The following is a 14,283-nucleotide window of genomic DNA, read 5'->3' on the forward strand; positions in this document are numbered from 1 at the left end:
GGAGGGGGGGTTGTAGAGGTGGGTGAGGGAGAGAGGTAGAGTGAGAGGATAGGGAGATAGGTAGTAGAGGGGGTGGCGGGAGGGGGGGAGAGATAGAGAAATAGATAGAGAAAATAGATAGAGAAGTCGATAGATAGGGAAATAGATAGATAGACAGATAGGTAGGTAGGAGGAGGTGGAGAGTGGGGGAGTTAGATAGTGAGATAGGGAGCTAGAGAGATAGGAAGATAGGAGGAGTGAGGGAGGTAGATAGCGAACGGGTTAGCTAGGGGTGAGAGAGGGGGAGGCGAGTGAGGGAGGGGGATGAGGAAGGAGCAGGAGGGCAGGATCGGGGGAAGAAGACGGAGGAGGTAGAAGAGCCGAAGACAGGAGAACAGAAGACAGAAGAACAGAAGACAGAAGAACAGAAGACCGGAAGAGCAGAAGACAGAAGAACAGAAGAACAGAAGACAGAAGAGCAGAAGACAGAAGCACAGAAGATCGGAAGAGCAGAACAACAGAGAAGAACAGAGAAGAACACAGAAGAACCGAGAAGAAGAACACAGAAGCACCGAGAAGAACAGAGAAGAAGAACACAGAAGACCGGAAGAACACAGAAGAACAGAAGGGAAGAACAGAAGAGAAGAACAGAAGAACACAGAAGAAGATTGCAGAGGGGGAGCGAGGAGGAAGAGACAGAGAGGAGGAAAAGAAGCAGGAGCAGGAGAGAAGGTGAGTGGCGCGGGGCAGGGCGAGGGGCTGGGAGGAGGGGGGTACTTACAGTTAGGAGGGTCTCAGGAACACAGGAACTCGGGAACTTGGAGGAGCTGCAGCGGCAGGGGGAGCGACCTACCCTTGGGCCTTATTTAGAGGTTGGAGGACGGTTTACCCGGTCACAAACGAGACGGATATCCCATCCTCTGTATTATGATCTCCATAGGCTATAATGGGATCGTAATACTGCTGACGGGATATCCCTCACGTTTGTGACACAGTAACAGCCCTCCAAACTCTAAATGAGGCCCTAAGTCTTCTGAGGAAACAATAGCCACTAAAGAGATCAGAACAAAAACCTCTGTGAATACGATTGTAGTGTTTCAGTTTAGCAGTGATTTGAGTGGTCTTTCTTAAAGCAAATGTTGAAGGAGAAATGCAGTTAGCAGTTTTTGTCATTTGAGAACAGCTTTAAGGAGGCAATGTGTCAGTGTCTGGCATACCTGGCTTAGATTTGTTTTGCCTCGCCAGTCCAATGGGGCCAAGGGCCAAGCCAGAGCCAGACAGCCGCCCAAACTAGGCTCCTGTTATGCTTGGCTTACTCCCATCTACTGCAAGAATATCATCTATGTCTGGATCTCTGCAATATTTAGCTCACAATTGCATTTTACAACTATCCTTTATATTTCCAAATCATTCTACGTTTCTGAAAACTGCCTATGCTTTTTCAAGGCTTCAAATGAGGCTGTAAATTAAATAATGGGTACAATGTCTACATGCTTGCAGTTTGGCTACACTTTCACTTCTAATTTATCAAGCAAGACTTTGCTCCATTTTGCCTGCTTTACCTAGATTTGAACTAGATTGAGATGTTGTTGTTGGTCATTTCTTTTGCAAAGCAGTGTTCTGATTAGTACGCCTACATCCAACGTGAAATCAATATATATTTCTTATAGGGCCTGTACTCAAATTCCCTGATCTGAGGGAAGAAGTCTTTCCTTAGAACAACTTAATTCAGCAGAGAGTGCATGAAAGTGCACATTTTCTAATCCTACTACACAATATCTCCTGCATACACTGGACAGCCTAAAAGTCAACACCTCCTTACCACTGGATGTTAATTTTTCTGCATTTTGGAAAGAGTGATAATGCAGAGGCAGAGGTCCAGGGGAGATTTCATAATGCATTTGAAAACATTTTTACAATTCTGTACATAAGGCATTGATGACCCAAATTCCTTTGTCTTCACCTTTCCTCTCTCACCACACATGTCTGTTCCCGTGATCAGGACTTTGGCAGGCCCACACCCCTTTAACCACAACATATGAATGAAGGAATGTCTGGTTCTACACAGCAGTGCAGATCATCGGTCTTCATCTGGAATGTCCAACTTAGCTTCTGAAAGCTGGATGCATGCCAGATTTTTCAGGATCATCATGCCTAGATTGATATTGCTTGTCTGGATCTATGCCAATCTCGATTCTGTGTCATTTTCATTGGAGTTCACTATTGCACACAGACATTTGTGGACTTGGACAACAGTTGTGCACCAGTGGTCTGTTTTCCCACCGCTGTGCATCCATGTCAGGACCACTGGCTTCAGAATTGAAAACTTCGGCTCTGGTCACCAGCTTCAAACAAGCACTCAATATGTGAATATATCAAGCTTCTATTCGTAAGTGCTCCTGAGAAAGCGAGTTTAGACACTTGGTAAGTCATGATAGATTCACTCTGTCAGACATCCTTGAACTCACGCATCCACTCATTCATCCACTGACTCATTCTAGAATTCACCTGCTTGCTTACCCATCCATAATAAAACAAGCACACACTCTAGAATGATATGTAAGATAAATTAAAAGAAAAAAAAATATTAAAACATGATGCCATCTAAATGCAGTAGGCATATGCTTGCAATAAAAAATAAAATAACATAAGAGCATAGGGCAGTTGCCTTGCAATGGTATTGTACTTATTGTTGTTTTAAAGGTTCAACATAGATGCCAAGTTTAGAAGCAACAGATTGTTAATCTTTGAGTGGCAACACAATAATAACTATGGCCAACACTACTCCAAAATTGTTACACATCAAACATCACACTGGTCAGTTACACTGGAACAGTACTTTGTGAGTGTCATCATAATGCAGATCTATGATGCTTTTGAATGTTGCACTGTCAGGACTGAACTGGACTCAGAGTAGGTCTGTTGAGTGCTCTTTTTAATTACCTGAAGAAATGTGACTCCTACCTGTTGCTATCATGTCACTGTTCACATAACATAATTGAAATGTGTCAAGTATGTCCATAAAGGGGTTCCAGTTAGGTGGAACAACACCCAAATGCTTAATATCTTCCTTTGGCAATCTTGTAAGTCCTGATTGGGGAAGAAGACAATATTGTTGCCAAAGCAATATACAACCACGTGTAAGAGGGCCTACAAATATTATAACAGTGAAAATCTTCAATCAACAGAGTTGGCTCGAGGATGTAATCAACACTCTTGGTTGCTACAGTAATCTGACGGGTCCCATGTAACAAAATACCTATCTACAGACTTTGAAATAGACTTATGTCGATTCACCCGGAAAGAAAGTCAGATCTGCCATCTTTATAATGTAATAAAGCAATCATACCTTTGGCATCTAACACAACTTTTCCAAATGAACCAATCAAGCCTACAGACTTCATCAGTGGTTATAACCATGTCTAACTCAGCCATACACTATCAGGTTAGGCTTTCTCACAAGACACTTTTTATGCATGCAGCCATACAATTAAAAATATGTACACAATTATAGATGTCAAACAATATTGAACCCCTCCAAACAGGGCCTAGCAGGATTATCATAATGCAAATCTTCTACCCCCCCAGAGGTTGTTAGAGGGTGTTACCAACACCAAACCTGTTCCCAATGACAGTAACATGTGAGAATTCATGTAACAGAATACCCATTCATAGGCTTTAACACAGTGCTAAAAGATTCAAAGTTAACATCCTAATGGCTGCAACATAGGCTTTTCAAAATAAAGGTTCTACATCTACTTACCACCAAATAGGGAATGATGCCTCTGTGACATGCCTGAACTATTGCATAATTTACACTAAAACAGGACCCAAAAATACAAACGTTAAAAAATTAGACTCCTGGGCTATTACTCGAATTGAAGAAACTTACTACATCACATTGCCCTGATTGCTGATTGGGGAATGGTGGAACATAGAACGCAGTTAAAAACATGCATGATTCAGAAGACACCAAGACAAACACCATGATACACTTCATGTGCATCTGATCTAAGAACAGCTGACATGCATGTGCTGCTTCTCTCAGAACAGCGACTGGAGACATTATTGATATCAGAGCTTAGACTAGTCAAGAGGAACCTCATGATCTGCAACTCATTTATTAGAGATGCCCCACACCACTGAATATTGAACTGTGATACCAATGATGGTTTAATGAACCGTCAAAGTTAGAACTGGTGGTTGTGTATGCAACGACTCACCTCTCAATGTAAGCAGGAAAGCCAAAAGGAAGCAGTCAACCACTAAATAACCAACATATCTGTAATTTCAGAACAGCTAGTAAGAAGAATACAAACCTAAGGTCTGAGTGCCATCTTTTGACAACCCATAAAGGCAGATCCCCACACAGCTGTCACTGTCAGCAAAATCAATGTAAATAAATGTACATCTCAGTCAGGTCCCAGGAACCCAAGATGGAAAATTCAGACAGCTCAGATTCTGAGCCCCCGGCTTAGACCTCTTTAAGTTCACTACTTGGAAATTGAAAGGTAGGGCTCACAAAATTGGTCATTTACCCTCAGCAAGTAAAGCTAGTGTTCTAAAAAAGTAAAATATTGCCTGATTACTGAGTGTCTAAGTTATCATGCATAACTTTGCAGGGGTCGGAGATATTATGCAATTCAGATTCCGGCGACACTGCAGACAGAGAAGAAACAAACAACTACTAACCCAAATATTGACATTTCCATCTCTAAGAACAATGCATACTTGGGTGTTCACCCCAGCACAAAATAAGAAGTGGGGTGGGGGGGACACAAAGATCAGATCTCAGCCTCTGTGAAAAAGTGGTAAATCTTTAACCTCTGACCCCAGTTCAGACAATGACTAATCAACTCATCTCAAACATCAATACAGAAGGGGGCCACAGATCTCAATTACTAGATGAGACCAGGGAAAGCACCATGCAACCCATGCACCAGTGCACTAATAGTACACACCCTGAAACTTATATTATAGTGTGAGCATTTGTAATATCATGCATCTAAGGTCCAATTTCACATACTGTAGACATAACACACTTTTATCCCTCATGCAAACAACACACAACCCTAAGATAAAACTGAGCTCAGTACATATAACCTCTCCAAAGCAGGGTCTCCCATTTTATAGGCAGTATTTATATACTAAAGAGGCTGCCGTTGGGGGACGGAAGAACAGTGGGTGCGAATAAATGTTCATGGCATAGTCGAAGAAGAAGATCCACAGCCACCGATAATAAATACAGAAATATCCCTCATTCACAGTCAATCACATTCTCATTCCTACATCCTCATATAGAAGTGCACTGCTTGGAGTCAGGCTTCTCAGGGAGGGGGCAGAAGAAGGACATTTGGTGAGAAAAATGGAAAGGTTTGTAGCTCAGGTCTCACCTCGACAATGCTCTTCAAGTCCCGGACATATGCTTGTTCCGTCTCTAAGATCTCCAGTACCACCCTATCCACATGGGAGAGCTTGGCCTTGGGGTCCCGGGCTTTAGTTAGTATCGGAGAGCAGGAACAGCTTTGGATGTCAGCATGAAACCTTTTCATGCCGTTGCCTGCATGTCCCGCTTCACACTGCCCATCTAGGTGGGCCACAGGGGTCAGGTCCAGACTGATGTCGCTGCCATTTTGTGGCATGTAAGGAGAGCCATAGTGCGAGGAGCCCAGTGCCCCGCTGCTACCAAAGGAGCTCTGGCTGTCCTGCAGCGAAGCGGAGGAGGCAGAGGAGCTGAGGCTGACGGGTCTGTCGCTGTCCGAGCACACCGTGTTCACAGAGGTGCAGCTTCCTGAGATGGGGCCAGTGGACATGCTGCCGACGATCCCGCTCAGCGAAGAGACGGATGAAGGTCTGGTGCCCACTGAAAGACAAAAACAGACATTACAATTATATATTTTATGAGCCATTAGGAACATGTATCCCTTTCAAGATGGCCAACAAGCAACTTTATCTGTCCCTCACAAGACTAAAAACTGTTTAATCTAGTAGTTGATTGACTACAATTGTGACTATTCAGGCTCACTCTTGTAGTACCTGTCTCACCCCTGTCCAATTTATACGTTTTAAAAAAAAGATAATGATTACAAACTTTGGATAAATAACCTGTGGGATTCTGTGTTACTGAGCTGTCTCCCACTTGTTTTACCCTGGTATTTCACAAAGAGCAAACTCGAAGTGTGAAAACTAAAAACTTACTGTTACGGGGCCCACGAACTTTACGAGCCACTCGTAATGACGGCCTAAGTGAACAAACAAACATGCCATTGGATTACTCAGGTACATGAACACCATGCCCCCAATACCAGTTGCATCCTATGCATAGCCATACAGTTCCAGCAACCTAGCGATCAATGCACAGTTAACTTAAAATGTATTTTTTTTATATTATACAAGACAGCAGTAGCAACACAAGTGTTGAAAGCTGAGAATGTCTGGAAACTATATTTATATCCAAAAAGATTTACCAGAGTTCTACTGCGTCCCTAGGTAGGCAAGTGCCCTCAGATTGCAAAACGGCTATGGAATCATACAAATAGTAACAATGCACTATACTAATGCAAAATAACACAAAAAAACATGAAAACAAGACCTGCACCGCTTGATCCCTATACTATAACGTATCCCCCTCCCCAAGCAGAGGATAACTATGTATGGCATAGAGAAACTCCAGCTCAGTACAGCAGTACGCACATGCGGAAAGTTCCACCTGGGGACATTTACTCACCAGCCACCATTCATCTGAGCAGCCGAATCAACAAAACTCTAATCCTCAGCATGCCAGAAAGAACCCAGAAAGACAAATCGCTAACACCATTCATTATCTTAGGCTTCTCCTTTTAAGTAATCTTTCCCCAACCATCGAACATTCACAACCTCATATTTTAAACTCATTAACCCCTGAATCTACCGACTATTCAAGCGCTATTCCATGAACTTGAAAAACTGTAAATAGCAAAGTTTTTGAACTGATCTGTATTGCATTCTCCCTTATTTAGCATGAATTTTTGTGTTCTGTATATCTTCCCTTACTCTTATATAACTTTCAATTAATGTTTTTGTTCACTGAAGTCCAGCGGATGAAAATGTGAAATAAACAATGTTTCACTCATGAACCTTGCAAAGAAATTCTACTGTCATATCTACTTTTCATCTCTTTCAGAATGGACTTCCACTATTATTGTGGATGGATTTGCTGCCCATTGATGCTTTCAGGAAAGAGAAGCATGGTGGAGGAACATTTAAGATCAACATTTATTGGAAACGTTCCAAGAAGCCCTTGCTTCATTAGGACCCGAGTATCATATACATTTGAACAGAATTTGGAAATCATTACCACAACAGTTGGGGGGGGGTGCATTGCCCCAATATCTGTCAAGGTTTGAGCCCAAAACCCATGGGAAGGACATCATCCGGAGTATATAGAGTGTAGAGCCCAACTGGTCCATTTTCTTTGGTTTTTCAGAAACACATGCTACCCTATCACATTCTTATTCTGCTTGATAAGCTGACATTTTACATTTATGTTTCACATGAAGATCACTAGCTTTTGTGCAGCTCTTTCACAGAAATCTCTCCACTGGACTCGTAGCCCATTATACCAATTATAATACATGCAGTCCATCTATGATCCTAATACAATTAGATATGCCCCCACAACACCAGTGGCTCCATTTGATATGCAGCAACATTATGATACTGGTTCAATTTCATATTCACTTGAATACAATTCTGGTTAAACTGGGTATTGTGCCCCACTTTAAGGTTGGACAATTTGATCTGAACATCAAAATAATGTTTGTTTCACATTATATGTGCTTAATAAAACTGAGGGACCATTTGATACACCCTGGATCATAATGATGGGTCAATTTGACACAGTTGACACTCTAAACCAAAGACTCTATGAAGCCGGCATACAGGGGACTGATCTCGACTGGAACACATCTTTCCTTCAAAACTAGGCTAATTTTATCCAAACTCCCCTTTCCGCATACAAACCACAGTTCACAAAAACAAGGGTCCCTCAAGCCTCTATCATCTCCCCCCTGATTTTCAACTTTTACATGAAATCATTCCCAGCAATAATCAAAGAATTCCAGCTCACATTCTATAACTATGCAGATGATACACAAATAGTTCCTAAACTGGAAAGAGCCTAAGACATTGGAAACTCAAACATTTTAAGTTGCCTAAGCACTGTTGATCAGTGTATGGCATGGAGCCACCTCAAATTGAATAATTCCAAAACTGGAATACTCACATGTGACAACTGGAAAAATTATGACCCACTCTGCCCCTGGCCTGACAATCTGGGGCTACCACCTAGAGTGGGTAAGGAAGTAAGAAACCTTGGAGTTACCATGGACTCCAACTTATCAGTGAATGCCCAAGTGGACAAGATAACAAGATCAAGCTTCATCACTATGAAAACTCTGCAAAGCTATTACATAGCACTTCCACACAAGGTCCAAGCTACTATTTCTCTTGTAGTGTCTAAACTTGATTACGCCAATTGCCTCCAAACACAGATTATCTTTATCAACTATGAAAAAATGACAACAAATTCAGAACTCTGCTGCAATTCATTACCCCGAAAAAAAGAGCCACGGCAACTGTCTTATTTTCACAAGACTACTCAAGAGTTGGCTCTTTTCTACATGACCAATACCCTCATACACAAACATATAGCATTGGCCTGTGCATATAAATATTTATAATTTGATTATTTGTATGTTTTTAGATATGTGTATTTCTTTGTACAAATATATACTACTTATGCTTTAAAAATATACAATATTGTTAAGATCTGTTTAACAAACATATATATATATATTTATATATATAATATAATGCCCCTGTAACCTTTGTTTTTTTTAAGTGAATAAATAATATACACACATTATATATATATATATATATATATATATATATATATGTGTATTCAAAAAAACTGGTGCATTGTAATCGCACACCAAGGGCTGCACATCATCCAAAACCAGCTCGTAAAGTAATCAAAAACCACTTTTGAATAATTTCATCGGCTGCTATTTATTGAAAAAAAGATTTAAATGCAGGTAAATTAAACCTGCAAAAGTTGGTACAAAAGCACAAAAGAAAATCAATAGTGTGCCCACCATACAACAAACACACGCTGTCCCAACCAAATGTCTACGCGTTTCGGCCGAAGCCTTGAACAGGACATTGGCAAACATTTTTACACTCAACTATTTAAACCATATAGTCCTTCTTTGTTGTTAACTGCACAGCTCAAGAGACATGCAAGCGGAGCGGCCATTTTGTAACGTGGCAGTTCTCAGTTTACAAGGTAGAAAACTCCTAGACCTGTGCTCTGTTTGAAATAAGGACTTCAAATATAACATTATATATTTCTTTTCATGTTATAGTGCAATATCACAAATATGATCTGATCGCCTATAAAAGCATAAAAATAATCACAATCAATTGTTGAATACAAGAAAGAGAATACCCCATATATAGTGTTTTTCCTCTTTTTCACTCTTCCTTTTTTCCTTTTCACTTTTTTGCACTTAGTATCGACATATTATCCACTTTTTGCCTAATAGTTTTAAAAGCCTGATATATAAATAAATAAATAATTATATAAATATATGTACTATCAATCATTTACAATACATTCAATCTATATACAAGCTATAAATAGAAGACTGGATAAAAAGAATAAATTCAATCAATTCTAAGAAGAAGATATCAATAAACGTAATATCTAAAATGGACAAAAATGTGAATAAATATTGATCGCCAAAATTCTATACAGTTTATGGAAATTTTTTCAATAACAATATCAAATTTCATTTTGCATGGATCATAATATAATTCATTAAATTAGTCGTAATCCTCTGAATATTATATATTCTAAAAAAGAGAAGAAAAAATCAATTCATATGTCCATATGATAGGCAAACTTAACATTAATTAGGAAATTGCAAACAAACCCAACGAATTCGGCAACAGGAAAATATATATGCGCACCGCTAGCCTTCCCAAGGGCATATATTACAGTATAGAAATAAGTTAGATGAGTGTAACACCCTAAAGTGAATTTGTATATAAAAAGAAAAATTACAAAATAAGCTAAATAAGCTAAATATCAATCCGGAAACATAATAAATCAATAAAGGATCCTAAAGAACAATATTTTTTAAAAGAGAATCAATTGAATTTCATATTTTCTACGAAATAATTTATATATATAAAATATATATATATATGTAAAGGGATCTAAAATCTCACAGATGAACATAGAGCTCTGCGTCCAAATTGTGACCCCAAGGGTGTTCTGTACCTAAAAGTAAAATCATTTTTGACTCAATTTGTCTCAAATGTGCAGTTCTATTCCCTCCCCGGGGATGGACAGCAATGGTTTTGATACCATAAAATATTAAAGAGCTGCAATTACCTTCATGTACATCCCAAAAGTGCTTAGCTAGGGGGTAAGATGGATCATGATTCTTGATGGCTCTAAGATGTTGCAAGAACCTAACTTTCAATTTGTGGATGGTACTGCATACATATTTTTTGTGACAACCACATTCAATGACATATACAACATATTCAGTTTCGCATGTGATACGATCTGTTATATCACAGATTTTCCCTTCAAAGGTAGTATAGGTGTGAGTGTTTTGTGCATATGAATAAGATTTACAGTGTCCACATTTCCAAAAGCCCAAACTTTTCTTAGCCAGCCAGGACATATTGGCTTTGGGACTTTGAAATAGGCTTCTGGTGAGATGGTCACCCAGTGATTGGGTTTTACGATATGTGATATGTGGATGAGGACCTATACTATCCTTGATGGCAGAATCATGTCTCAAAACATGCCAATTTTTTTGTATAATGTTATTTAGATGTGAGTGTTCGGAATTGAATTCCAGAAACAGTCTAGGTGGCGATCCTTCATTTAGATCTTGATTATTGATGCTATCAGATTTAAAAAGCAGTTTTTCTCTGGACATATTCAAGACCCTCAAATGGGCATCTTTGAGAATCTTCAAGGGATATCCTCTCTCCAGAAATCTCTGTGTCATAGTCACAATCTCAATATTGAAGCATTCATCGTTGGAACAAATTCTACGAGCCCGTAGAAATTGACTATATGGAATGCTCCATTTCAAAGCTTTAGGATGGCCGCTTTTACCATGCAGAATAGAATTGCAGGCTGTTGGTTTGTGGAAAATGGTTGTCTGCAAACCGTCCTTTTGTACAGAAATCTGGACATCACATTATATATATATATATATATATATTTATATATATATATATATATATATATACACACACACACGCACTTAAAAAAGTTATAGTTAGGTTCTGAATTTACTCGCACAAAACCAGAGAAATTCAGAACCTAACTATAACATCCCGATGTGTGTATATATATATATATATATGTAAATATATATATATATATATATATATATATATGTATATATATATATATATTAAAAAACCTACTGGTCGCCAGTAGGTAGATATACTTAGGACCTAGGTTCTATAGGAAGAGCATTTTTTATTTTGTCAATAACTTTGACGCCACTTGACGAACCCTCATTAAATTTTCTAAACGTATACTTCAGCCAGTTCAGCTGCTGTCTTGGAAGTTTTGGGGTGATCTGTCCAGCTGGGGCCAAGAAACATGGGGTCCCAAAATGCTTTTTCCCCATGCATTTTCCCATAATGATTTTGAACATGGCTACAGCCCGAACCGCTGGATGGAATTACACTATATTTGGTAGAAAGCTAGCTCTTGGTCTAGAAAGTGTGCTTTTTGTGATTCAGTGTAAATCCGTCCAGTAGTTTTTCAGATATTAGAGGTTTTAAAATATAGACATTTAGGGATGACAATCCGCCGTGGATCCAACTGTCCCCATGCTGATATATGATTGGCTGCCAACATTTCAACAAGAAAGTGTTGGCAGCCATTTTTGGACTTGGAAAAAGATTTTTAAAAATGGGCCTGGGGAAGGGATACCCTGAACCCTTGGTCTTTGTGTAAGAGTCCCTCAGGGCTAAAAAGCATTAAAAAAAATATATAAAATATTTGAAAAATCTGTGGATGGATCCACAGATTTTTCTGAGATTAAAAAAAAAACACGGTCTCCAGCGCTTTTCTTTTCTTTTCTCCCCTGTTTGTCCAGGTCCCGGGGGCAAAGAGGGCTGATAAAGGAGAGGGGCGCATAGGCCCCCCCCTCCTATGGCTTACTGAAGCCCCGGGAATTGCCACCTTCCCAGGGCACTACTTTTTTAGGTGTGCAGGAGTGCCTGTGCGGCACCCCTCACATCCTTAAATAATCTAAGGGGGCCTGTGAAGATCACCAGAGCCCTGGGGACTGCCACCTCCCCAGGGCAGATCATGATAAAATAATGTGTTGGGCCCATGCTGCCCCTCCCGCAGTCCCAGGGACCGCCACCTTTCTGGGGCAAAACATTTACTATTAATGCAGGGGGGATTACTGCCTCCCCGGCAGCACCAGGGACTGCCACCTCCCTGAGACTAAACATAAAATTAATGTGGGGGCTTGCACGGCACCCCCACGCCCCAGGGACCGCCACCCCCCCCGGAGCTGAAATAAAATAATGAAGGGGGTCCATCTCAGACCCCCTGCCCTGGGGACCACCACCTTCCTGAGCCACTAGGCCTCCCCTCGTGGAGCCATAGATGGCCCTGGGTACCGCCACCTCCCCAGGGCTGGCTCCTGTTACCTCCCAAGATGCCCACCCTCAGGAGGTAGCTGTTTGCTTTTGCTTAGTGGGAGCTGACAACTCCGATCAAGCAAAAGCAAACATAATTCCACTTCCTGCAAGCAGGAGCTGTCAAACGTGAGGAAGCAATGTTGGCTCCTGCATGACACGGGGAGCGGGCTAGAACCATGGGGGCCTTGAGGCTTCCCCAGTGTTCCTGGTACATACCGAAAGGTGATCTCACTCTTTTTTCTTGACAAATACATTTTATTTTTCAATTTGTCTGGAAATATCTCTTTCTAAGCATATCATTCATCAAAGACTAAAAAACCTCTCTCTATCTCTATATTTCTCTCTCTCAATCGCGTTCTCTTACTCTCTCTTTGTCTCTCAATCTCTCACTTTCTCTCTCTCTCTCTCTTCCATCCCATAATGGGTGGTGATAGGGGCTTGGCCTTCGCCTGTGCGCCTCTATGGTTGGATTAACATGTAGTAATTAAAATGACTTTACTTTAAAAAGCCATAGAAATTCACTGACAAAACCAAAGGTTAGAGGTACATTACAGTAAGGAAATAGAATTTAAAAAACATAGAAATTAATTTAAAAACCAAAGGTTACAGGGACATTATAGTTAGGTTCTGAATTTACTCGCACAAACCCATAAAAAACCAGCAGTTATAATTAGAGTTATTTCAAGTAACTATAACTCTTGCCCTAAGGTAACTATAACCTGCGCCCTCGCCATGCACTGGTGGGCAATCCCAAGAACAGTCTCACTTTCGACTCACAGAATTTTCTCATTCTTCTCTCATATCATCAATCTTGATTACATCAGAGAAAAGTTGTAAAATGAAAAAAATGAAATATCAAAGATTACAAATCATTGACATATTAAATATGTTGCATTTATTTCTTAATTTGGACAGTTGTAGCTTTTGCCAAAATAAACAAGTGTAAGCTTAATTTAAAGCACTCCTATTTAATATGTCATCAGAATTATATCTATGTATATTTTTGTACAAATAGCAGAATTTTAACACTGCAATGTTTTGCGGTTCCAGATCACCCGTCACTTGGCAAAGTTTGATTTCATTTTACTCAGCCAACAACTTTAAACAGAGAGTTTTGGCAACTACAGAGTATGGTGCTCGGTCCTATATATGCAGCATGACATTGACAAATGAAACCTATCCATTGAACTGTACACCTATACAAAACAATATTTGGAGGACATATTATATTTTTCTTGAGTTCACGAAGTATAAACATCTGAAGGATAAAAGATTCTGATATATGAAAAATTAATTCTTTAAAGGAAGCTAGCAAATTTTATAATCCAATCCAAACACGATTGACAACAGGTATAAATGTTGAAATTAACACATATATGCATCAGAACATTATTATTGCAGGCTTTTTGTCATGCCAAGCACTTACCAGGGGTGATTTATTTTGATTTGTTGTGAAAGCAGATGCTATTTAAGTTTGGCTGTCCTGATGTAGGGAAAGAAGCTTCCCTAAACTAAAAATGCAGACTACAAGCTAAATTGCAACCCTGCATGAAAATCAGGCACCAT

General features: G+C 39.8%; 1 protein-coding gene across 1 annotated transcript in view; it reads right to left on the bottom strand.

Moving 5' to 3' along the window:
- PLEKHG2 (pleckstrin homology and RhoGEF domain containing G2) overlaps window positions 1–14,283 on the bottom strand; it is a 361,757-nt gene that overhangs the window by 207,848 nt on the left and 139,626 nt on the right. The window contains exon 3 of the mRNA XM_069207509.1: window positions 5,373–5,842. Within this exon, the coding sequence (XP_069063610.1) occupies window positions 5,373–5,842 (470 nt within the window). The remainder of the gene's footprint in view (window positions 1–5,372; window positions 5,843–14,283) is intronic.

This window comes from Pleurodeles waltl, chromosome 9, assembly GCF_031143425.1.
Source record: "Pleurodeles waltl isolate 20211129_DDA chromosome 9, aPleWal1.hap1.20221129, whole genome shotgun sequence".
Taxonomy (NCBI): domain Eukaryota; kingdom Metazoa; phylum Chordata; class Amphibia; order Caudata; family Salamandridae; genus Pleurodeles; species Pleurodeles waltl.